The 23,086-nt window shown below is 36.9% G+C and overlaps 1 protein-coding gene and 2 long non-coding RNA genes across 3 annotated transcripts; all 3 read left to right on the forward strand.

Moving 5' to 3' along the window:
• The first annotated feature begins 2,027 nt into the window (after positions 1-2,027).
• Positions 2,028-3,085, forward strand: LOC149594017 (uncharacterized). Its single transcript, XM_089861661.1, has 4 exons — positions 2,028-2,400; positions 2,488-2,573; positions 2,649-2,759; positions 2,830-3,085. Exons 1-4 carry the CDS (start codon positions 2,028-2,030, stop codon positions 3,052-3,054), a joined length of 795 nt encoding a protein of 264 aa, XP_089717787.1. The 3' UTR covers positions 3,055-3,085.
• Positions 3,086-8,381: 5,296 nt separating this feature from the next.
• LOC149594018 (uncharacterized) lies at positions 8,382-8,778 on the forward strand. The gene is made up of 3 exons (XR_016379510.1): positions 8,382-8,452; positions 8,516-8,611; positions 8,691-8,778. It is a non-coding gene; the product is annotated as an uncharacterized LOC149594018 (long non-coding RNA).
• A 94-nt stretch (positions 8,779-8,872) lies between these two features.
• On the forward strand, positions 8,873-10,040 carry LOC149594019 (uncharacterized). Its single transcript, XR_016379509.1, has 3 exons — positions 8,873-8,995; positions 9,150-9,565; positions 9,674-10,040. It is a non-coding gene; the product is annotated as an uncharacterized LOC149594019 (long non-coding RNA).
• Positions 10,041-23,086: the final 13,046 nt, after the last annotated feature.

A 23,086-nucleotide genomic window follows, 5' to 3' on the forward strand; every position in this document is an offset into this window, starting at 1 on the left:
GAGCACACACGGACCGACACGAACAACAATTAGAAAAGGGGTCCGCTGAACCCGATTTCATTGCAATTGGGAAGTCTTCCATATTTTTGAACCTTTGTAACGTTGCCCGGATATGTACGTTACAGGTCTCTCTACGAGCGCGATTTTAAGTAGCGAATGTAGGAGATGTTAAAAAGTGACTCTTCGTTTTGAGGGTAGAAATAGAACTGATATTTTATTATTCGGAACAACAGTCAACCTGTCATAAAACCATTCGGAGAGAGTTTCTTAACATCTCTCCGCCAAGTCATCAAGCCATAAATTTAGGTAGATTATCGGAAACTCCAATTAGTGCCTAATGGCATCCTAGTCCGGGAGGTCAGGGTCACGAGGACCACCCCAGCTAAGATGACAATAGGACACCCTAAAGGCATAGAGGGTTGGAGATATGGAGACGCGCGGCTTTTAGCGACTATACGGCGAGTAAAGTAGCCGGCCGTTACACCTTCTACTCTCAAGAACACAATTTTTAAAATGAAATGAAATGGTAGAGTGTTGGTTATGCCTGATTCGGCTGTGGGAAAAAGTGAAGCGAGCAATTTTAGCATGTTGGCGTTAAAATCAAAGGGGGTGATCACTTTTGGTTTCGTGCCTAATAACCAATGGATAAGGAAAAAGTAATCGTTGTAGACGCTGTACCTTTTACTACAATATAAGGATTATGCTTAACCTTTAAAGGGAGGGTGAAGTAGATAGAAAATTAAGTGATTTTTTATCGATTCTTCTACCAATTAAAAAACCAGTCTGTATGGTGTAACATTCGGGAAATATTCCCGAGTGATTTTAAAATTAAAATTAGGTTCAGATTTTAATAATAATTTTAATTAAGGACGTCCGACCAATCGCGTAACGCCCTGCCTTTTTGTTAACCAAATTCTCGTGTCACGCGCCATGTCTCGCGCCACGCTTGTCAGGTCGCGCGCAAATTTTATCAAATCTCGTGATAAATTTCATTTGACACGGAACGTGTCACGAGAATTTTGTTAACAGAAAGGCACGGCGTTACGCGATTGGTCGGACGTCCTTATTTAAAATTATCCTTAAAACCTGAGCCTAATTTTAATTTGTTTAAATTTTTCTGATGTATTTCCTAAATGTTTCACTATGAAGACTGGACTTATAATTTGGACAAGAATCAATAAAAAAATCACTTCATTTTCTACTTCACCCTCCCTTTTTAAGTGGCGTGCACTTGATAGCGCTAACATCCTTACATATAATACCTTTGAACACGAAATCTGATAGTGATTATCCCCTCGATATAATTATAGTCAGGCTTATCAGCTCCTCTTGTTGGTTGCCCCAAGTTTTTATTGTTGTGCTAGAAGCATTCACTTGGTTATTTTGTATACGAGAAGCTATGGGAAACCTTTTACTTTTAGAAGGACAGGATGGTTGCAATTTAGGGGGGGGGTTACAGAGTCAGGACCAATAAACTTAATGACTCATGGGACAGACAAGGAGATTGGTTAAAGAATTTTTAGCTTTCCGATGCTTTTGAAATGAAAGCAATGTCTTTTTACTGTTTTTCTACTACAAATTTGTCATAGCGTTGGTGTTGGGTAAAAAACTGAAGAAGTACAGTCAAAACAAAACTGGAGACATCAGTTACGGTTTTAATATCCATTAAAAGCACTCAAAACGGTGTATCCCTCCCTCTAGGCGCCTGGTAGGGGGATGACACTGAGCTAAGAGCAAAGTAGTCCATACAAGAGCGCGACCAGAGGGAGGGATACACCGTCTACACCCCCTCTACCGCTAGTCCCGTTACTAGTCTATAGCCTTAGATCGTTGTTGGGTGATGTACAACCTTAGCACATTGGAAAGCACACGGACTAATGCAAAATGATTATTGCCTTGTTTGAGAATGATACAATAAAGGGGCTAGATAAAATTCATCCCCTCTCACCTTTAGAGAAAACGATGTATAGACATGGAGACCGGGGAGTTCTCGCTAGCGAGCATATATCATTATTATTAAATTGGGCATGAAATTGTTTTTCACCATCAGCTATCAGCTTCATTTTTTGAAGCCAGCTGTTGATGTTTTCTGGGAGAGGACACAAAAAGAAACTTTCGAAGAATTGTCGGGAAAAGAACTTGTAGTAGCTGGAGATGGAAGGATGGACAGTCCAGGGCATTCCACCATGTTTTGCACGTACACTTTGGCAGATACTGAATCAAAGAAAATCATAGCTATATCCAACAAAGACGTTCGACACGCTGAAGGGAAAAGCCCGAACATGGAGCTCCTGGCTTTCAAAGGTGCTTCCAAAGAGGTTCTGGAGGTTGGCGCCCAACACAATGTCAAAGTGCTGGAAGTCGTCACAGATGCTCATTCGGCAATTTCAGCTGAGCTAAGTTAGTTTGAAGCTCGACATTAACGTTTGGCGATTTTAGAATGCATGGTATATTTATGAAAAAAAATTTATTTGCGACTATTCGTAGGGAAGGAGGATTCTTGTTTGCCAGGTGTAAAACACTCGTGGGACACGTGGCATGGTGGCAAAATAATATTAAAGAGATTGAACGAAGTAAATATGTTTCCATTTTTAAATCTCTTGTCACACCCTTTATCAAGTGAATGAAACAGAACGTGCTTCATGTAGATTGGACTGAAATCTAAAGAACATAGAGATTTATGTCACTGGGCTCCTCTACTACGTAATCATTTCTGGTGGTGCTCCAAAAATTGTCAAGGACAGGTCTTCACTATGAAGGTATTGTGCTATGATTACCTTGAATGAATCTTGAAGAACAGGTGGTCATTTGAAATCCAATTATTTATAGAGTTTGTGGTTGACTTGTCTCCACCATGTTATCAACGAGCATGAGTGGCACTTGGAGATAGGCATGTTCAATCATTGCGACCATGAACCTTTAACTGAAGAGCAGCTGGAAAAACACCCCTGGTTACAAGCCAACTCTCCCACTTTCTTAAAATTAAGAAGCGAAGTTATGAGGAAGTACCTCTTGAAAAATATGGGATACTTCACAAATTTTAGGTATGCGTGAGTACAGACTGTTAAAAAAGTCTTTGCGCGTTGCGTTTTTCGCACATATTTTACTATATTTCAAAAACTATTCAAGCTAGCGCTCTGGAATAAAGTGCGTTATAAAAGTTTTGCATTTTTCTTTCATATTTTACCCGTTCCAAAGTTGTCCTTTGCATACTTATACCGGAAACCGGAAATGTCAAAATTATCAACTTTGAAAATATTGGATTCTCGAGGATATAAATGCGATTTTCGGAATCCTTGGGGTCGATTCATATTTGAAAAGTGTTCACCAAATTCAATTCGGATGAATAGGTCACGAGTAATCAGCCTTTATTCAAAATCTGGCAAACTTTTTTAGATTGGCGATAATTCATAATCGAGTATCGAATCTTTGTCGTAATAATGCTCGTTAGATGCTATGACAATTTATGCATATATATATGATTGGTCTTTTGGCGCAATACTTTGAAACAAATCAGACGTTCATTAAAGGGATGGTGAAGTGGAAAATAAAGTAATTTTTTATTAATTCTTCTATAAGACCAATCTGCATCGTGAAACATCCAGGAAATAAAACCGAACGATTTTTAAACGACAATTAGTTTGAAATTTCATAGATAATTTTAAATAGGGATCTCCGACCAATCGCGTAGCGCCCCGCCTTTTTATCAACAATTTTCTCTTGGCACGCTCCGTGTTGAATAAATTTATCGCGAGACTTGAAAAATTTGCACGATGTGACAATTGTGGCGCGAGACATGGAGTGTGCCACGAAAATTTTGTTAACGAAAAGGCACGGCGTTACGGGATTGGTCGGAGTTCCTTTTTCGAAATTATTCTTAAAATCTTAACCTAATTTGAATATTAAAATCAATGGGAGGTATTTCCTGAATTTTTCATTATGCATACTGGTAGAAGAATCAATAAAAAAATCACTTTATTTTCCACTTCCCACTCCCTTTAAGAGAAAACTCGCGTCTTTTGAAGAGGAGAAGCGGTTTGAAAATTTTGTTTTTTGGGCCATGATATCATAATATTTAGAACTCATATTAATTACGTCTAGGTCTTCAGCCCGATTCATTGCAGCCTAGAGAAAATCTCATTCATGATGGCGTATGCGCTTCACGAGATCCCTTCAAATATTCGACTATTCCAAATAAGAAACAACTTGAGAGGAGAGGGCTTCTATGCTAGGAATGTTCGCTACGCGATTGAGCTTCGCTAAACGGAGCCCGAGGTTGGCTATAGCCTCCCGCGTTTAGCGCAAATGTGAGGCCAGGGATAGATTTAATTTTAGAAGTGGGAATAGAGAATAGAGTAATCTAGGAACGCGTCAAATTCCCGGACCCCCTTCCACGGAAAGGAGGGGTATCAAAGAAGAGGCGTGTCAAAGCGACAAAGGTTAAAAGGAATAACGTATTTTTTGCCGATCCCGTCAGTAACGTCAGCAAAACGTAGTTTAATTGAGCAATACGAAAATTTAAACTTTTCATCACGCGTTAGAGGGAGGGCTCTATACTGGGCTATGAGTCGGACTGAATTAAACGCTAACCGTTCTCGAATCCTGCTTCTAAAATTAAATCTATCTCTATTGAGGCTTAATAATAAAGCCGACCACAACCAAAGCATAGGCAAAGGCGTATTTCACAACTGACGTTCAAAGCTACCGATGGAAAAACCTAAAAATTAAATAAAAAAAAATGAATGCCGGTAAGAATGATCACAACTGAAAATAACAGCTTACAGCTAAAACGAACCCGAACGGTAAACACTTGAAGTTGGCCTCTCTGCGCTGCTGGTCTGCTACTCCTTTCGTTTATTTTCTATGGCAAAAAATACTAACTTTGGGAGGTATTGGGATATTAGGTCATTTGTGTTTTAACTTTTTAAGACTTTTATTGTGTAGGAAAGAAAAAACGACCCTGTTTAAAGAAACTTTGGATAAATTTTAATATTTAGTTAAAAGTTGAAATTTTTTTATAAAATTTGGACGAAAATATTTAAATAACAAGACTTCCTTTGAGTTTCAAATTGAAGAATGTTCGTGTGCTTTATTGAACTATTTTTTTTACAAAAAAGACAGTCACTTTCAGTTTCAATTGTTGCTTTTATTGGGCATCCCCTAGTCGTTAAAGGAAGGATGAAGAGGAAAAATAAAGGGATTTTTTGATCGATTGTTCTTATTATAAGACCATTATATGCACAGTGAAACATCCAGGAAATACAGTCTCCGAATGATTTTAAAATTCAAATTAGGTTCAGATTTTAAAGATAATTTGAAGTAAGCACCACCGACTTATAGCTTAACGCCCTGCCTTCCTGTTAACAAAATTTCCGTTGCACGCTCTATATCTCGCGCCACGATAGTCACATCGCAAGCAACTTTTATTAAATCTCGCGATAAATTTCATTCGGCATGGAGCGTGCCACGAGAATTTTGTCAATAGGAAGGCAGGGCGTTACGCGATGGGTCGGAGGTCATTATTTCAAATTTTCTGTAAAATCTGAACCTAATTGGAGTTTCAAAACCATTGGGAAATATTTTCTTGATGTTTCACTATGCAGAATGGTGTTATAATTAGTAGAAGAATCGATTAAAAATTATTTGATTTTTCATTTCACCCTCCCATTAAACACATTCTTAATCGTATTCTAAAAGACAGACATAAACTCTAATGAAATTAGGAGGTAAAGCATTGTAATATTAAAAATAGAGATGCGCCCTGTTCGCTGGTATTTTTTTCTCCTTATGAGTAACCAGCCCAAGTCGTGACCGGTATTAATATTAATAACCTGATAGTTATTCTTGACTAACTTAAAACATTGTTTTAGTGTATGGTTTCAGGCTCAGCAGGACAATTGTCCAACCCGTACGTCCCGACTCTTTGCAAGATTTTTGGACAACGAAGGAATTAACGCTTTGGATTGGCCCGACTTGAACCCGATTTAGCGTTTATGTCTGTCATTTAATAAAAGATTAAAAATGTGTTTAAGGGCTACGGGAGGTTAAGTAAAATATTAAGCTACAATTGAACTGTTTGTAATAGATAGTTCAAGAACGCAGACGGTATTTCCTGGATGTTTCACTATGCAAAATGGTCTTATAATTAGAAGAAGAATCGATAAAAAAATCACTTTATTGTCCTCTTCATCCTCCCTTTAAGGGCTAGGGGATGTCCAATAAAATATCAAGCAACAATTCAAGCTGAAAGTGACTGTCTTGTTTGTATAAAATAGTTCAATAAAGCACACGAGCATTCTTCAATTTGAAACTCGAAGGAAGTCTTGTTATTTGAAAATTTTCGTCCAAATTTTATAAATATTTTTCAACTTTTAACTAGTTATCAATAATGATATTAATAGTTATCCAAAATTTCTTTAAAAAGGCTAGTTATCTTTCCTACACAATAAAAGTCTTAAAACACAAAATGGCCTAATATCCCAATACCTCCCAAAGTTAGTATTTTTGCCATAGAAAATAAACGAAAGGAGTAGCAGACCAGCAGCGCAGAGAGACCAACTTCAAGTGTTTACCGTTCGGGTTCGTTTTAGCTGTAAGCTGTTATTTTCAGTTGTGATCATTCTTACCGGTATTCATTTTTTTTTCATTTAATTTTTAGGTTTTTCCATCGGTAGCTTTGAACGTCAGTTGTGAAATGCGCCTTTGCCCATGCTTTGGTTGTGGTCGGCTTTATCATTAAGCCTCAATAGAGATAGATTTCATTTTAGAAGCAGAATTCGAGAAGGGTTAGTGTTTAATTCAGTCCGACTCATTGCCCAGTATAGAGCCCTCCCTCTAACGCGTGATGAAAAGTTTAAATTTTCGTATTGCTCAATTAAACTACGTTTTGCTGACGTTACTGACGGGATCGGCAAAAAATACGTTATTCCTTTTAACCTTTGTCGCTTTGACACGCCTCTTCTTTCATACCCCTCCTTTCCGTGGAAGGGGGTCCGGGAATTTGACGCGTTCCTAGATTACTCTATTCTCTATTCCCACTTCTAAAATTAAATCTATCCCTGGCCTCACATTTGCGCTAAACGCGGGAGGCTATAGCCAACCTCAGGCTCCGTTTAGCGAAGCTCAATCGCGTAGCGAACATTCCTAGCATAGAAGCCCTCTCCTCTCAAGTTGTTTCTTATTTGGAGTAGTCGAATATGTCTATTTGAAGGGATCTCGTGAAGCGCATACGCCATCATGAATGAGATTTTTTCTAGGCTGCAATGAATCGGGCTGAAGACCTAGACGTAATTAATATGAGTTCTAAATATTATGATATCATGGCCCAAATAAAAAAAATTTCAAACCGCTTCTCCTCTTCAAAAGATGCGAGGTTTCTCTTAAAGGGAGTGGGAAGTGGAAAATAAAGTGATTTTTTTTATTGATTCTTCTACCAGTATGCATAATGAAAAATTCAGGAAATACCTCCCATTGATTTTAATATTCAAATTAGGTTAAGATTTTAAGAATAATTTCAAAAAAGGAACTCCGACCAATCCCGTAACGCCGTGCCTTTTCGTTAACAAAATTTTCGTGGCACACTCCATGTCTCGCGCCACAATTGTCACATCGTGCAAATTTTTTCAAGTCTCGCGATAAATTTATTCAACACGGAGCGTGCCAAGAGAAAATTGTTGATAAAAAGGCGGGGCGCTACGCGATTGGTCGGAGATCCCTATTTAAAATTATCTATGAAATTTCAAACTAATTGTCGTTTAAAAATCGTTCGGTTTTATTTCCTGGATGTTTCACGATGCAGATTGGTCTTATAGAAGAATTAATAAAAAATTACTTTATTTTCCACTTCACCATCCCTTTAATGAACGTCTGATTTGTTTCAAAGTATTGCGCCAAAAGACCAATCATATATATATGCATAAAGTGTCATAACATCTAAGGAGCATTATTACGACAAAGATTCGATACTCGATTATGAATTATCGCCAATCTAACCAAGTTTGCCAGATTTTGAATAAAGGCTGATTACTCGTGACCTATTCATCCGAATTGAATTTGGTGAACACTTTTCAAATATGAATCGACCCCAAGGATTCCGAAAATCGCATTTATATCCTCGAGAATCCAATATTTTCAAAGTTGATAATTTTGACATTTCCGGTTTCCGGTATAAGTATGCAAAGGACAACTTTGGAACGGGTAAAATATGAAAGAAAAATGCAAAACTTTTATAACGCACTTTATTCCAGAGCGCTAGCTTGAATAGTTTTTGAAATATAGTAAAATATGTGCGAAAAACGCAACGCGCAAAGACTTTTTTAACAGTCTGTACATAGAGAGATGAACTGTACCACCATTCATCACGCGCAAATCTTGTTTGTTACAGGCACACAGGCTTTCTCGAAAGTTACCACAGTCAAATTCTAATGTATGCCCCAAAAAGAATCGCTTTTGGGTATGTCTAACTTTGTTTCCATCATTTACCATGTTGACATAGTAATTTTTGTCTGTGATGTAGCTACTGGGGCTACCAAATAAGGATTAAATTAGCCGCCATAGACCACAACAAGCACTGTGGAAGGCCTCGGGCTTATAGACAAGATGGACAGCCAAAGTAAAATTTCACTAATATACTTATTATAGCCTATGTGTTTGTGAAACAAGCTTAACGGTCATAAATGTGTAGATTCCAGAGATACACGTGCCTACAGTAAACGAACGAAGGCGTGGTACATTGTGCCAATATATGAGAAGAAAAAATATTCATATATTCCGGAATTAACGCGGATCATTTTCGAACAGAGGGAAAACTTCAAGGTAAAAATAAAATCTGTTCTTTTTCAGCTATAAATTTATTATGATTTCTAGGGGTCATTGAAACAAAAAGTACCACTGGATGCTGATCACCCGTTAAGGGTTGCCAAAACCAGAGGAATGGTAGAAGCCCCTTCAAAGGAGGAATTAAGAGAGAAACAGATATCTCGATTTTAAATAATAAGTAATAACTAAATTTCTTGGGAAATGACCGCAAAGCGACCCCCCACCACCCTAATAACTCGTAAGTCATAGGAAGGGAAATTTGCGGTCATCGTGCACTGTCAGTCCTTGAAGGGAAATGAAATCACTTTTCTAATGTCAAAAATAAACTTCAGCAATATACGAAATAAGAGGTTTCGACAGTTGGAATGCTGAGGAATCAACGCTTATTAGGCTTGGGATCCTAGACATAAGAGACCCAACAAAGGCTTGGGATCCTAGACATAAGAGACCCAACAAAGGCTTGGGATCCTAGACATAAGAGACCCAACAAAGGCTTGGGATCCTAGACATAAGAGACCCAACAAAGGCTTGGGATCCTAGACATAAGAGACCCAACAAAGGCTTGGGATCCTAGACATAAGAGACCCAACAAAGGCTTGGGATCCTAGACATAAGAGACCCAACAAAGGCTTGGGATCCTAGACATAAGAGACCCAACAAAGGCTTGGGATCCTAGACATAAGACACCTGAAAAATCCATCACCACCCTCTTCTTTGGACCAACGTTAGTCGTCCTCATCACCAACGGGTAGGTAAGATGGTGCCTGCATGACACAATCACTGCTATTTAGTATCAGCTCTGGTTTGATATTGATGGCCTGAAACTGACGAAACAGTTTGTTGATGGTCCTTGCAGGTCTTGAGCTAGGGACCTTGTAATGGATGCAGCGAGATGGCGTCATTTGGCATTAGTGACCTTTCATCCCGCATATACCCGCTTAGTCGGTATCAGTTAGGGGCGGCATGGTTTGGGCTGACTTGGCGGTATACCGGTGTCTCCTTGGTCACTTAGATGGACAACACATCCCCATACGATAAAGAACTTCAGCCGTTGAAATAAAAGAGAACCAAAGCACGTAACGTATTATTACTTTTAACGTTACTCTAAACTTGGCCTTAATACATCAGTTCATATTTATTGTTTTATAACCCTCATACTTTATGACATCGGAGGAGAGGTTCCTCAGTATCACCACCATGAAGGGGCCGGATACCTTCCCACAATTGGAAGCGCCTGAGGAGTTATCCACATCGGAGGTATCAGCATGGAAGAACCTGCATACCAATGTACCGTTACCATATCTGGATGAGGAATGTACCGAACGCCCTGGAAGCGGAGTCAACATGATGCGACAGTATCGAACGAGAAGCCTAAGTTCCTGTGCCACAAGCAACCAAGAAAGAACCCGAGTCGTATTGTATCTTAAGCGATACAGGCTCGAGAAGAGATGCTGTAAAGGAGTTTTCCTCCGCGGTCTAACCCGGTTTCTCCTTTCCATAAAAACTTGTAGTGGTTAATGGTACTAGTTAGTATGCTGTGGCATAGGGGCTAGCCACCACCCCTCTATGCAATGTAAAGGGACCCACCCTAAAACAACCCACAGGCTTGTTTTAGAAATCCCTTCACAGACAAAGCCTAGTTATTATTATTAGTCCATCAGAACATATATATCAACCAATTTTTAAATTTAAATTAAATACAAAATTTTACTTCCTAATTTTAACCTACTACTATTTTGTTTAATAATTATATATTTGTTATGCCTAATAGGATAATCGATTGTAACATTTTATATTTCTGTAAAATTATCATGGCTGCGTTCAGTAAGCGGCATGAAAAACATCGATGACTAAAAGATGACATCGATGTCTTACTGAACGGTTTTTCGCGTCTTTGGGCGTGACGTCATGATGCTCATCGGATGCCCATCAGGAAAATCAGCTGTGAGAGGAGGTTTTTTTGATGAGCATCGGATTCATGACGTAAATTTCGTCAATTTGCGCCGCGACAAAAAAAAATGGGAGAAACTACATCCCAATCTCCAGTTCTCCACCAATTGAAAATAATGAAGAATTGACAAACATTATCCTTATCTCTTATAATACTGAAAAGCAATATATTATTTCGGTAAAAAATGGATTCTGATAGAATTTTGATTTAATTGATAGACTGAAGTACAATATCTTTGTAAATATTTCGGATTTGTTTTTTAAGCCTCTTATCATAATATCGGTGCCATTAATTGCGTTTTCCTTTGGTTCCTCGCGGAGCGCTCCCAAGGAGCAATAAAAATGGTAGTTGTAGTTTCCAGCTTCGTTAAAGACTGTTTTTGAAGAATAGGATCTCCTAGTTTTATTCCTCCATGGGATCGCTCCGCGAGGACACAAAGGAAAAAGCTATAAGAAAAGCATCGATTACGCAAAATTGTGCCGTTCAACAACTGCAACGTCATCATGACGTCAAAAGAACACCTATTTCATTTTCCCAAACATCGATGTTTTTCCCGATGAGTGTTACTGAACGCAGCCCATATGTGAATGTGTTTGGGGAACAAGTAACGAACGCCGCCACGAGGCGTCGTTTTCCCTTGTGACCTTTGATCCCGAATATACGCCCTTAGTCGGCCTAGTCACTTTTCATTTAGGTGCGGCATGGTTTGGGCTTAGTTGGCGGTATACGGGTGTCTCTCACTTAGATGGAAAACTGTTGGAATAAAAGAACTAAAGGACGTAACGTATTATTTAATTATTAATTAATGGACTCTATAGTAGTAAGATGTTTTCTCTGGACCGCTAACTAGCTTTAATGTACGGATTGTTACAGCCTTACTGGGCTCAGCAGATGGGATATTAGGCTTAATAGACACCTGCATTTGATAGACGTTGATACTCATTCTTTATCTCCTCTTTGCTGCAGCTACAGTGAGGGTGCACAATATGCATTTGGCATCAGTGGTGGGACGCGACTCCTCCCACAATAATAATGACTATAATTAAAGGGTTCCACATCCACAAGTCGCTTGGCAGGGATGAAATGACACTACCTAGCTTAAACCGCACTAGGTGAAAGTAGCGCCATTGTCGCGGAGTAAGATTTTTCCAGTGGAAAGTATATAAAAGGAATTGCCGACCGACTTGTGCAAAGTGATAGTCTTCTGCACATATCAAAATATATTTCCACTGCATATTTTGAGTTTCTATTTTAGAATCAGATACCGCGGCGAACTTCTTGCAAGGTTTTATAATAATTTTGAATTTTGATTTTGAATTTGTTTATTGCGTGCATAACAACATACATAAATGTACTTTTCATAGTTATACACGCGTTAAATTATATTAATTTAAGATATTTACTAGCTAACAATTATATCTTTTTCCTTTTAAGACAAAAGTTATTCATTAGATAAATAAAAGAATTATATAAAGTTTTAAAATCCTATATCTTTGACTTTCAGAAGAATCGTCAATAAAATGTGAAAATAATAAAAATGTTAAGAATGTTAAAATTTAAGTTTTTAACAATCATGTCCGTGTCTAGCCTTCCAATAGGTATTTAGTTATTTAAAATCTAATACAGATCATTAGTGGCATTATAGATAATAATAATAATAATAATAATAATAAAGGCTTTTTATTGGAACAATCATTAAGGTGGAGTCCTTATTTACAATGATGTCCAGAGTTAATTTAATAAATAAAAGTAATAGATAATAACTTAGATTAAAAGTATAGAGCCTGTTTACAGATAATTGCAGCCTCATTGGTCAAAGTAGTAGTTGTAGTCCGTGGTATTTATATTTGCGACTTCCGTCACGGAGGAGTATTTTCGAGTATTGGATATAAATGTATGTATATTTTTGAAAGTAATTGGTTTATTTGTTCACTTTGTTTATATATTGGAAACACTAAGTTGTCCCTTTGATTACGTGTGGCAGAATTGGGCTCAAACATGTTTATTTGCTATTACAATTATGAAACTAAATTAGTCAAACGCAATGGGAATCTATTTCTTTTCAACGTCAATAAAGGATCAATGTATTGTATTTGTGGTTTATCATTATAATAAGCACACAGTAAGACCAAGTGTAAGTCATTGAACTAAATTAAATACTTACTAAAATAGGACGAATGCATTTCAATATAGTGGCTATGTAGGATCACATCCGCAAACCAAAATTTTGGAATAAAAAGAGTGTAAAACAAGCGTTCAATATAAAACTATTTTATTTTTTCCCGAGGGACCGAACATTCTCAAATAAAGAAGTATAGCTTACACCTTCATTTGAGTTTAGACCATCTAAATAATCAAAAACAAACCACCCTTTCATAGCTTGAAGTCTTAGAATAATAAACAGCCCGCGCCTTCAAACCATCGTATGCTCTAAGTCTAAGCTGTTAAATGGCAACTTATGTCCAGCACTGGTACCGAAAAACTGGTCTGGTCATAAACCAACCATAAAAATTAAGGGTGGCAGCACATTCTCTAATTTTTTTGAAGCTGTGCGGACAAGTACAACTCTAGGGGCGAATCGTGAGCAGATTTCCGCTTTAAGCCTTTTAATGGTCACATGACACAGGGTACGATCATTTCACGCTTTCGACGCGAGGTGGCGGTTGCTACGCGTTGCCATGGCGATTACCATTGAGTTTACTGTCCCTATATTAGTGGTCTGAGATTCCACTGACCTGTGCACAAAACGATTGCATAGGCCTGTGCACAAAGAGATTTTATACTCCCTTGCACAAAAAAATTCTGTAGGTCTGCGCTTAAACAGACTCCGTAGACATTGGTAATCTAGTCTTAATTATTTTAATGGTTAATCTAGTTTTATTATCTTTAATCGGTAATCTAGTTTATTACCTTTAACTGGTAATATAATTTAATTATCTTTAACTGGTAATATAATTTAATTATCTTTAATTGGTAATATATTATAATTATCTTTAATTGGTAATCTAATTTAATTACCTTTAATTGGTAACCAAGTTTAATTACCTATAATTGGTAATCTAGTTTAATTACCTATAATTGGTAATTATCTTTAATTGCTTATTTTGCTTAATTAGGTTTAATCTGTACTTCGCAACTAAATTAGTTGGACGCGCAAAAGTTATAATGACAATTAAGCTAGCTAATTGCCCTACCAATTTGATTATCTTAAGTCACTATCCGCAGTAAAACGACGCAAGTCCTAGAATGACTTTCTTTATTACTTAACCCAAGCAAAAAAGTCTTAAGTTCCACAGTTTAAAGGTAAACCACGTAATTCGGAGCAGGTACTTAAAACTATTAAAAACAATACTTAAACTTTGTTTTTCTTAATGAAACAAAATTGGAGCCTACTTTAAAAATGGGGCTTTCATTTAAGATCGTTTTCAAATCAATCAAACGTATAGTTATTTTTGTAAGGGTAGTTACAAAATGGGTAAGTTTGGAAAATTCCCCATGTTATTTCTATGGAGATTCTCTAGTTTTTTCCAAAATCTGTGATTAATTTTATGGAAATGAAAACCACCCTTAGCAACTTTATGCTTTATAAAACAAACTATTTAATGGATCATCTTGAAATTTTCTTTAAATGTTTCGTATCGAAAGATTTAGCAAAATAGCTCAATTTCAAAATCTAAAAATGTTGATTGTTATTAAACGCAGCTCTTTTCTTACGTTCTCTTACGAATGCAGCCGCGGCGCTGCAGCGTAGTCTCGTAGATCACTGCGTACTGCCGCTACTGCGTGGATAAAGAGGAAACGTCGTCTACTACAAAGTTTCTTTAATATGATTGGTACTTGTGTAGGAGGAAAAAAAACCTTCTATCATCCTATACCGAAAACCGCGTTGCTTCTATCACCGAAGGACGAGGTAACGAAAGCGATAAAAAATGTGTTTAGAATGGCTCCTTTTTCGGGTGGCAGAAAATATTCGTTACGGGCTTTTCGTTAGCCCGATCGTTAGGAAATTTTCGGTAGCGCTAACGAACGTCTCAGAATAGGACCCCATGAATCAGTCGTGGAAACTCAGCTACATACACAAACATCCAGTTTTTCGGAAGAAATTCTAATGCCAGAAGATAAATCAACGTCTTCGGAACAATCAATAACGGACCCGGCGTTACACCAGTCACCTTCTTCTGGTTTTGCGGAGGAAATAGTACCTCCTGAACTGATTTCTACTCCTTCGGAGAAAATATCTAACCCTGAACAGATACCTCAATCGAAATCCCAATCACAGCGTGCGTCAGACAGTTCATCAGGCACGTTGTCGGAATCAATGAGAACTCCTAGATTGAATAGGGCCTCCTTACCCAATTGTTATTTAGAACCTTTTAAATTGGGATGGCGACGAGAGGTGTGTAAGAGGGCGACGGTTCAGCCCGGAGGTAATGAAGTAGATATCTACTATCGACCTCCTGATGATAAAAGGTTAAGGTCACCTTATGAGGTTCAAGTTTACCTTAACAATAATAACATAAAGAACCTAAAAAGGGAATATTTCTGTTTCTCCCGAGAGCCAATTTCTGTTTTCCCTTGGGAATTTATTTCCCAAGCAACGAAAAGAAAATACTAACCACTTTTTATTTTAGATGTCCGAAGGGAACGGGAAAAATAAAAGACCTGAAGAGACTCCCTGGTATTTTGAAGTACCTAAAGGAGTTCAAATTAAAGAGAATAGACCTTTGAAACCCCTAAGCTCAACTGGCAAGTCCGTTGAGATATTGATCCTCAAAATCAAGTACATTGCCGATACTGTGGTGAATTAGGACATGTCGCCAACGATTGCTACGTACCCAATCGATTTAGAAATTCAACATATTCTTGCCCATACTGCTATACCCAAGGGCATTCGGGAACCGATTGTCCTTTCTTGGAGGAGGAGTCTCTCGTATTAGAAGTTCCTCAGGAAGAATTAAAAGAATTCCTGAATCCTGAGGGATCGAGTCCCTTGAGTGTGCCTTCTTCGTCTCCCAGGCAAGAAGAAACTGCTGGGGTTACCCTTAATTCAGAAGTGACCTCCCAAGCGGGTTTTGACCCTTTTTCTCTTACTCCGTATTTGCCTCCCAATGATCTACAAACTGCAGTCCGTGAACCTATCACTGCTTACCGTAAATTGAGGGAGCAAGCTAATGCAGACCCTACTCCTATGCACGTCAACGAATCTCCGAATCCACTCCCACTCCCTCCTTAACATAAATGGAAACCTTTACCAGAATCATCTGAGGTGCAGGACGATAACTGGGAACGTTTTGGTTCCATGGGATGGGTTCCCAAAAGAACCTTCCCGAAGACGTTAGTGTATTCCGCTATTCCTGACGCAAGGCGTCCCGTGATTTGGAACACTGTTATATGCTGGCGATGTCATAAAAGCGGCGACCATGTCGTGTCGGACTGTCCAAACAAGAGAAGTAAAGCTAAGGAGAAGCGGAGAGAAGCCCGAAGGATAGCCCGTTTAGATGCCAAACATAAGAAAGAAGAAAGCCAAGAATACAAGAAAGAAAAGCAAAAAACAAAAAAATACAATTTCTCCCAGGCACGCAACTACTAAAGATCAAAAACCCAATAAAACAAGGTTGGCTGGGTTTTTTTTGAAATAGTTGACGCTGTTTTTCCCCTGTAAGAAGGGAACCCGTGCGCGTATCAAATAGCAACTATTAAGCTGCGCGATGCGGGAAAAAGAGTGGTTTGCACACCTCTCTACTACAGGGGGGGGTCATTGTGGGAAAATGCTTCAGCTTACTAGTGGCCTCCCCTTTATCATGATATTTTATCAAATCGTCATTAAAAACCTCAAAGCATGACAATAGTGGGTTGTATCTCCACTTCACTGGAAATCAAAATTTGATGGATAACGCGTGAAATACTTAATCCATTTTTTACCTCTCCTTGTGACGATGACGTCACGGAGAGGTATTACATTGGAAGTGTCTGTGTTACGGATAGGTTAATAATAGAGATAATAGATAATAGTAATAAAGAGATATAATGTGATAAGCGAACTTTCCTGTGGAGTGAAGTCAACGACGACGGCAGTTCGGCCGGAGATACCAACGTGATAACATAGAATCAATCTCATGCGTGTATTCTTTAATTAGTAATAAATGTAGCATGGCTGCCAGATTCCGGGAGTTTCTACTCCTTGGATCTGGCAGGGTATTAAGCCTCCATGCTACATACTCCTCCTCCAGTTTACTTGTTGAGATAGATCACAAGAAAAGTTTAGTTACGATTAGTCTCGGGTCGAGAGCGGTTCTCTCCCCCTTTTTGTTAAAGTCTTCTAAGACGGAGTTTTTCTGTATAAACCAAGTTAGGTTTCGGGATCGTTGTCCCTTATTTCTTTTTTGAGAATAAACTAAAGAAGATCAGTCTTCTTATATTGGATACTAACAGTAAGTTGTCTTTATTCTTTTTTATGGCCCTCGGGGGGATTTTTCCCTTGGTTAAATTATCATACAGAGGTTTACAATAAGTTTTAATATTATCACGTTGTTCCGTTTAACCAAAGTCCTCAACAATTTAAATCCAATTTCAAGAGCAAAATATGATATTCGTGCATTAACAATTCTTTTATAGATTCTCTAAATTTCTTATCAATATTGAGGCGTAGAATTTTTTTTATAATCTCGACTTTGTGCGAGAATCGGTATGTTTAACCTTAATGACCGCCATTTGAAAACTTGGTCGTTTTTAGATCTCCTGCAATTGCTTGGCAAAACTTTACGAATCGATAAGCAGTTATTGTTATCATGCACTGTTCTTATAGTCATCTAGCAAGATAAAAATGGCATTTTTTTAAATTTTAGTGTTGAGAGAATATTTGAAACTAAATGTTTCGATAATGTCTTTCTACAATCGACGTACGTCACTGAACTAGTGAGATGGCAAGTGCCCGAGAAGACACTTTCACCAGTAACGCTATCTCAAACAGAGGTTGCATTTCGTATCTTTGGTGTTGATATCGTAGCATGCATTGTTACCCTCCTGTTAGAGAAGCTATTTTATCTCTTGAAAAATCTAAAATCTAAAATCTCGAATCAGAAATCAAGGTACCAACAGTTAATATCAACTGGCATCAGATGACTTTCTTATCCAAAGGTCTGATAATATTTACACAGTTCCATATCTGTCTTTATTCGTATCCACTTACAAATTGTTTGTTAAGATACAATTTGTTGTTAGTTATCACTATGTTTAGCAGCTGCTGTTTTCGTTCTTTCTTTTTTTGTTTTTGAAGAATCTGAAAACCTATTCCAAACCAGTGCCGAAATTGTTGATATTTTAAAGCTAGTGACTTCAATTTAGTTACTTTGGAAAGTCAGTACTATGAGAAGGGGATAATGATTAAAAGGATGACATTCTGTATCATCTTAATGCTATAGTTACGTAAATGATTCTTCCCAGGCTCACCCTTTTTGTTTGCTATCCCGCTCATCAAACTTCTATAATTGTTTGGTACTAAATCTTCAGCAATCAATCCACAAACCCCGTCTTGACGTGGAACAAAAATGAACAAGCGCTCCTTGGCAAATAGTAAAATGCTAATAGAGTAATGATGAGAGAACTATTTATCGCGCATGCGATTCGGTTTAGTAACCTTGCTTCAAATTTTCTGATGTTTGGAAAGATCATGTTACAATTACTAAGCTTTATTATACACTGCTCTCGAAGAGAAGTATTTTGTACTTCTGGTACTATCTATCCTATTAGTTTGCAATAAACGCTCCACTGATCCAAGTATAACTTATGAAAACTTCCAAGATAATTGTGATGTTCAATTGCAGTCTCGTTTGGTAGTTTAGTTGGTGATGGCTCGTCGCACTTGTCATTAGAGAACTATATTATAATTCGATTGCCCACCATGACATGTATATAAAAATCATTACAAAGTTATTAAACGGTAAGAAATATTTCCCAAGAAAGATAATTAATTACCTCTCCGAGTGACGTATGTCACGGAGAGGTTCTAATTTCAACGTATGTGTCTGTCTGTCTGTCTGTTGTTACACCCACGTGACCGCGTTCGCAGTTTGCAAATCGGAGCAAACTTGTTCTCAATTTCCGGAAATTTCGAAAATTGTATTACACTTACAGGCTATTACTCCATTGCCTGTCTAACACCACCAGCCTCTGGTCTTTGTCCATCCCACATGGACACCAGTCTGTACACACTGGCTTCTAAGCACCACCATCTTCTGGTCTTTTGTCCATCCCACATGGACACCAGTCTGTACACACTGGTTTCTACACACCACCATCTTCATGTCATTGTTTTTGTCCATCCCACATGGACACCAGTCTGCACACCTGGCTTCTAATCCATGATCATCCTTAATGTTAATACATACGCGGCGATCGGCCGGGGTTACGAGAAACGTCCAGCCTCCCTAAGGCGGGGCTTCCACCAAAGGTTCACGCAATTGCGCTGTTCTTATCCATAGCTGCGATTCGTAACCCTTATATACTACCTATTTGAGTAAGGCGAAGCTACCGGCGTATGCTTCATTTCAAACGCCAATATTAGTCAAGTCTCACAAGAATGTTTAATTGTTCTTTTTTAAAACGATGTAACGTTCAATAAGGCGAATAACTAACGAAGAAAATATTAAATATTAATTATATTTATTTATATATTTAAGATAATCTTGTTTCTCAATTCAAAATTAATACGGAAAGAGTTAAAAAGCAGTCTATGTTTTTGTCTGTGTGTCCGTCCGTTGTTACACTAGTGCGCTGCGTTAGAAGTTCGTTTTGTTTTGATGTGTAAAGAAATCCTACAGAACCATAATATTCCCTTTATCCTTAATATAAAGTGAGTATGTGGAAATATTTTTCGTAATTATGATGCATTTAGTACTTTTGTAGCTTTAAAGCTCTGTTTCATTTTGATATTCCAAAGATTTCTTTTAATATTATTATTTGAAATGGCTGTTTATCTATTACTTAAGCTATACTACATCTGTATATAGAATAATCCTTGATTAAGTGATTTCATGAAGATAGCTAAGATCTAAACTCCGGCGGGTATATCAAGTATTATCCGTAATAGGATTAGTGAAATAAAGAGTAAATAATTGAGGCCTGAGGTGAAGTAAACTTTTGGTTTTGATTTTCGTGTCTGAAATGAAGAGACATCAACGGTTCAGAGTGAGCCGAAAGTTAAATACACTCTTTAATTATCAGGTTAAGATTTTATAATAGAAGAAAAGATCATGGTGGCAATCAGATTAGTAGGGCTAAGCTACAGAGTTTTTATTCTCTTTATGGTGCGCATTGACTATCAGTGCGTCTAGTTACAATTTAGCTTTGGTATTATTTAACGTTAACACTCATGTTGGCAAACTGAGAATATTGTTGAGGTGAGACGAGACGATAGTGTTTACACTGCTAACCAGTTGTGAATGTAGCTATCAGAATATAGGGTAAACAGCTGAAGCGTAGACTTCATTTCCTGTTCTTTTTGCCATTGACTGATTTCCATGTGTCCAAGATTTATCCTTATTGGATGTAAAATGTCGTCTGCTTTACTGTATATTCGCTATGTTTGGAATACTGCTTCAATATTTCGTAAATTTTTACTTCAAAAAAGAGAAATAATTCCATATCTAGGTAAATAACTTTGTAGTAGTAGACCTCTTGACTCGGAGTGGTAATATTTTGGTTTTCCCAACTTGTTTTAAATATTAAGTATACGTGTACTTTGAATGTGTCCACTTGAAAAAACATGCACAATATTAATAAACTTGAAAAGCAATAGAAAATATGAAAAATTTCTCACTAAAATTTGTATTAAGGGAAACATACAACAAATTTTAACTTGGCATGACACGCGCGGTACTACAATGATTCGTAACTTGCAAAGTAGTTCACTTATTTCGGAATTAATTGTACTTATTGTGATCAGTTTGAAAATAGAAAACAAACGCTTCAAGTAAACAAAAAAAAATTTAAAATAAATTGATTGTTTACAGTTAAAGCAGAAATTTTTAGTTAAAGTAATATCAACTAAAAACTGCTTCACTCAAATAAATTAAAAAGTGAACTTGAATAATCAAATATATTATTATACATTTTCAATTGCCCAAGAAAATGCTCTATATTGAACTTCATGGTAAAAATAACAATGGTAATCTTTGATCTCAAATTTCACTGGTCACAGATCAAATTTTTGAAAGGAAGTAATATAATAATAACGCTTAGTCAGGACGCAAAATTTTACAATATATTATATAAGAATTACTTTCCGAAATCATTCAGGTCGTAGATGAGATGTGTTAGTTATAATTTCAAATTCAGAACGCTTGTTGTTCATGCTCGTCTTCAGTAGTAGATTTAAAAAGTTGATAAATATTAGCTAGTTATTAATAATGATTTTTTCCATGATCATTTCTAATTACTTGTCAATTTATTGTGAAGAATACACATGTGAAGAATCTAAATTAATGTGAAGAACCAAAATTAATGTTAAGGATCTAAATTAATGTGAAGAACCAAAATTAATGTTAAGGATCTAAATTAATGTGAAGAACCAAAATTAATGTTAAGGATCTAAATTAATGTGAAGAACCAAAATTAATGTTAAGGATCTAAATTAATGTGAAGAACCAAAATTAATGTGAAGAACCAAAATTAATGTTAAGGATCTAAATTAATGTGAAGAACCCAAATTAATTTTAAGGATCTAAATTAATGTAAAGGATCTAAATTAATGTGAAGAACCTAAATTAAGGGAAGAATCCCAATTAATGTGAAAATCTTAAATTAGTATTTAAAATTAATGTGAAAATCTTAAATTAGTATTTGAAATTAATGTGAAAAATCTTAGTCAAATTATAGTGAAACATCTTGGTCAAATTATTGTGAAAAATCTTGGTCAGTTTTTTGTAAAAATCTTAGAGAAATTTAATATTATGAAAAACAAGTGCTTCGAGTAATTTATGCAAATAAACTTGTTCTTCCTTATGTAGCAGAGTTAAATAGGGTTATTCACGTAGAACTAGTCAGTACTATATCTTTTTGTTAAAGATACGTGAATCGACGCGACGTGGTTTTCAGCTACATCGTAGATATACGATGAGGCTATTCGTTTGTCCCGCGAGCCTGTGGTGGGGGTGGTAGTAGTTTTTCGTGATTTGTAATGTGGTCAGAGTTACCCAAAGGTTATGTCAGAGCTAACCGAAGAAATGGTTATTTTATGCTTTTGGCAGTAACAAATTTTTCGTTCTTCATTGAACGGAGAGTGAATGTGAGAGAATTGTAGTGAGGTGATATTTTTCGTTCGTGTATTTTAAAATGATGGGGATTATAATAGTAAGTTTAAGCATTGCATTTAATTGTACAGATAAGGTTAATCTTTGTGAATTGTAGTTTACGTTCGCTCGATATGTTATTTAAAGCTAGAGAGATAATTTTAGTATTGCCTTAATTTAAATGGAAGGTTTAATACTCCCGTTAAAATTCCGGTCACCCGTGGACAATAAGGGTTTCACGCTTTCAATCCCGCTCCCCTATTTCAAAATTCAGAGTAATCGAGGGGAATTTTTAAAAAGCAAAAGCCAGTATTTACCGACGTTATATTTTGAATGGTATTAAGACGGTTTTTATTTTTAGAATTTACGTGTATTTCTCCACAAATCGAGAAGAATTTTGGAAGAAAGTACAAGCTTGTGGCCCCTGATATTACAATTATAACATAAGTAAATTTCTTGAAGTAAGGATTAGGGGTTTTAGTTTTTTGCTAGGGCATCGTGGGGCTATTCACTCCGATCTTCGGAACTTCTTTTAATGGGTATTTCGTTTTTCCACTGTTAAAGGATGCGCGTTCTGGGGGTACACACGTTTTCCGTTTGTGTTAGACCATAATTATAACTGAAGTAAAAAACCTTTCAGACAATATGGCTATATGCAAATATTGTGATGCCCAAGTACTTAATGACGCATTTTAACATAAATGAGAGGACAGTGTTTACACAGCAACCAGTTTTGAATACAGCTTTGAACATAAAGGATACTCATTTGAGGCGTAGACAACTGAGCCTTTACCAACATATAAATGTAATATTTCTCCAAAATGTATACTCGTCATTTCCCCTTTTTTCCCCATTGACTGATTTTCATGTGAACAAAACTATCCTTATTGGATGCAAAATGTCGTACTGCTTAATAATTGTTTAATTTTAACTTCGGCAATTGCTCATCGAGAAAAGAGAAATAATTCCATATCTACGTAAATAAGTTTGTAAGTAGTCCTCCTCTTGACTTGGAGAGGTAATATATTGT

The sequence above is a fragment of the Phalangium opilio genome, unplaced genomic scaffold (genome assembly GCF_054372755.1).
Source record: "Phalangium opilio isolate 3A_F unplaced genomic scaffold, DU_Popi_V2 ptg000483l_1, whole genome shotgun sequence".
NCBI lineage: Eukaryota > Metazoa > Arthropoda > Arachnida > Opiliones > Phalangiidae > Phalangium > Phalangium opilio.

Coding starts and splice junctions, on each gene's coding strand:
- LOC149594017 (XM_089861661.1), top strand. CDS start 2,028: ATGAAATTGTTTTTCACCATCAGCTATCAGCTTCATTTTTTGAAGCCA. Junction 2,574..2,648: donor TATTAAAGAGATTGAACGAA/GTAAATATGTTT, acceptor TGCTTCATGTAG/ATTGGACTGAAATCTAAAGA. Junction 2,760..2,829: donor GACAGGTCTTCACTATGAAG/GTATTGTGCTAT, acceptor AATTATTTATAG/AGTTTGTGGTTGACTTGTCT.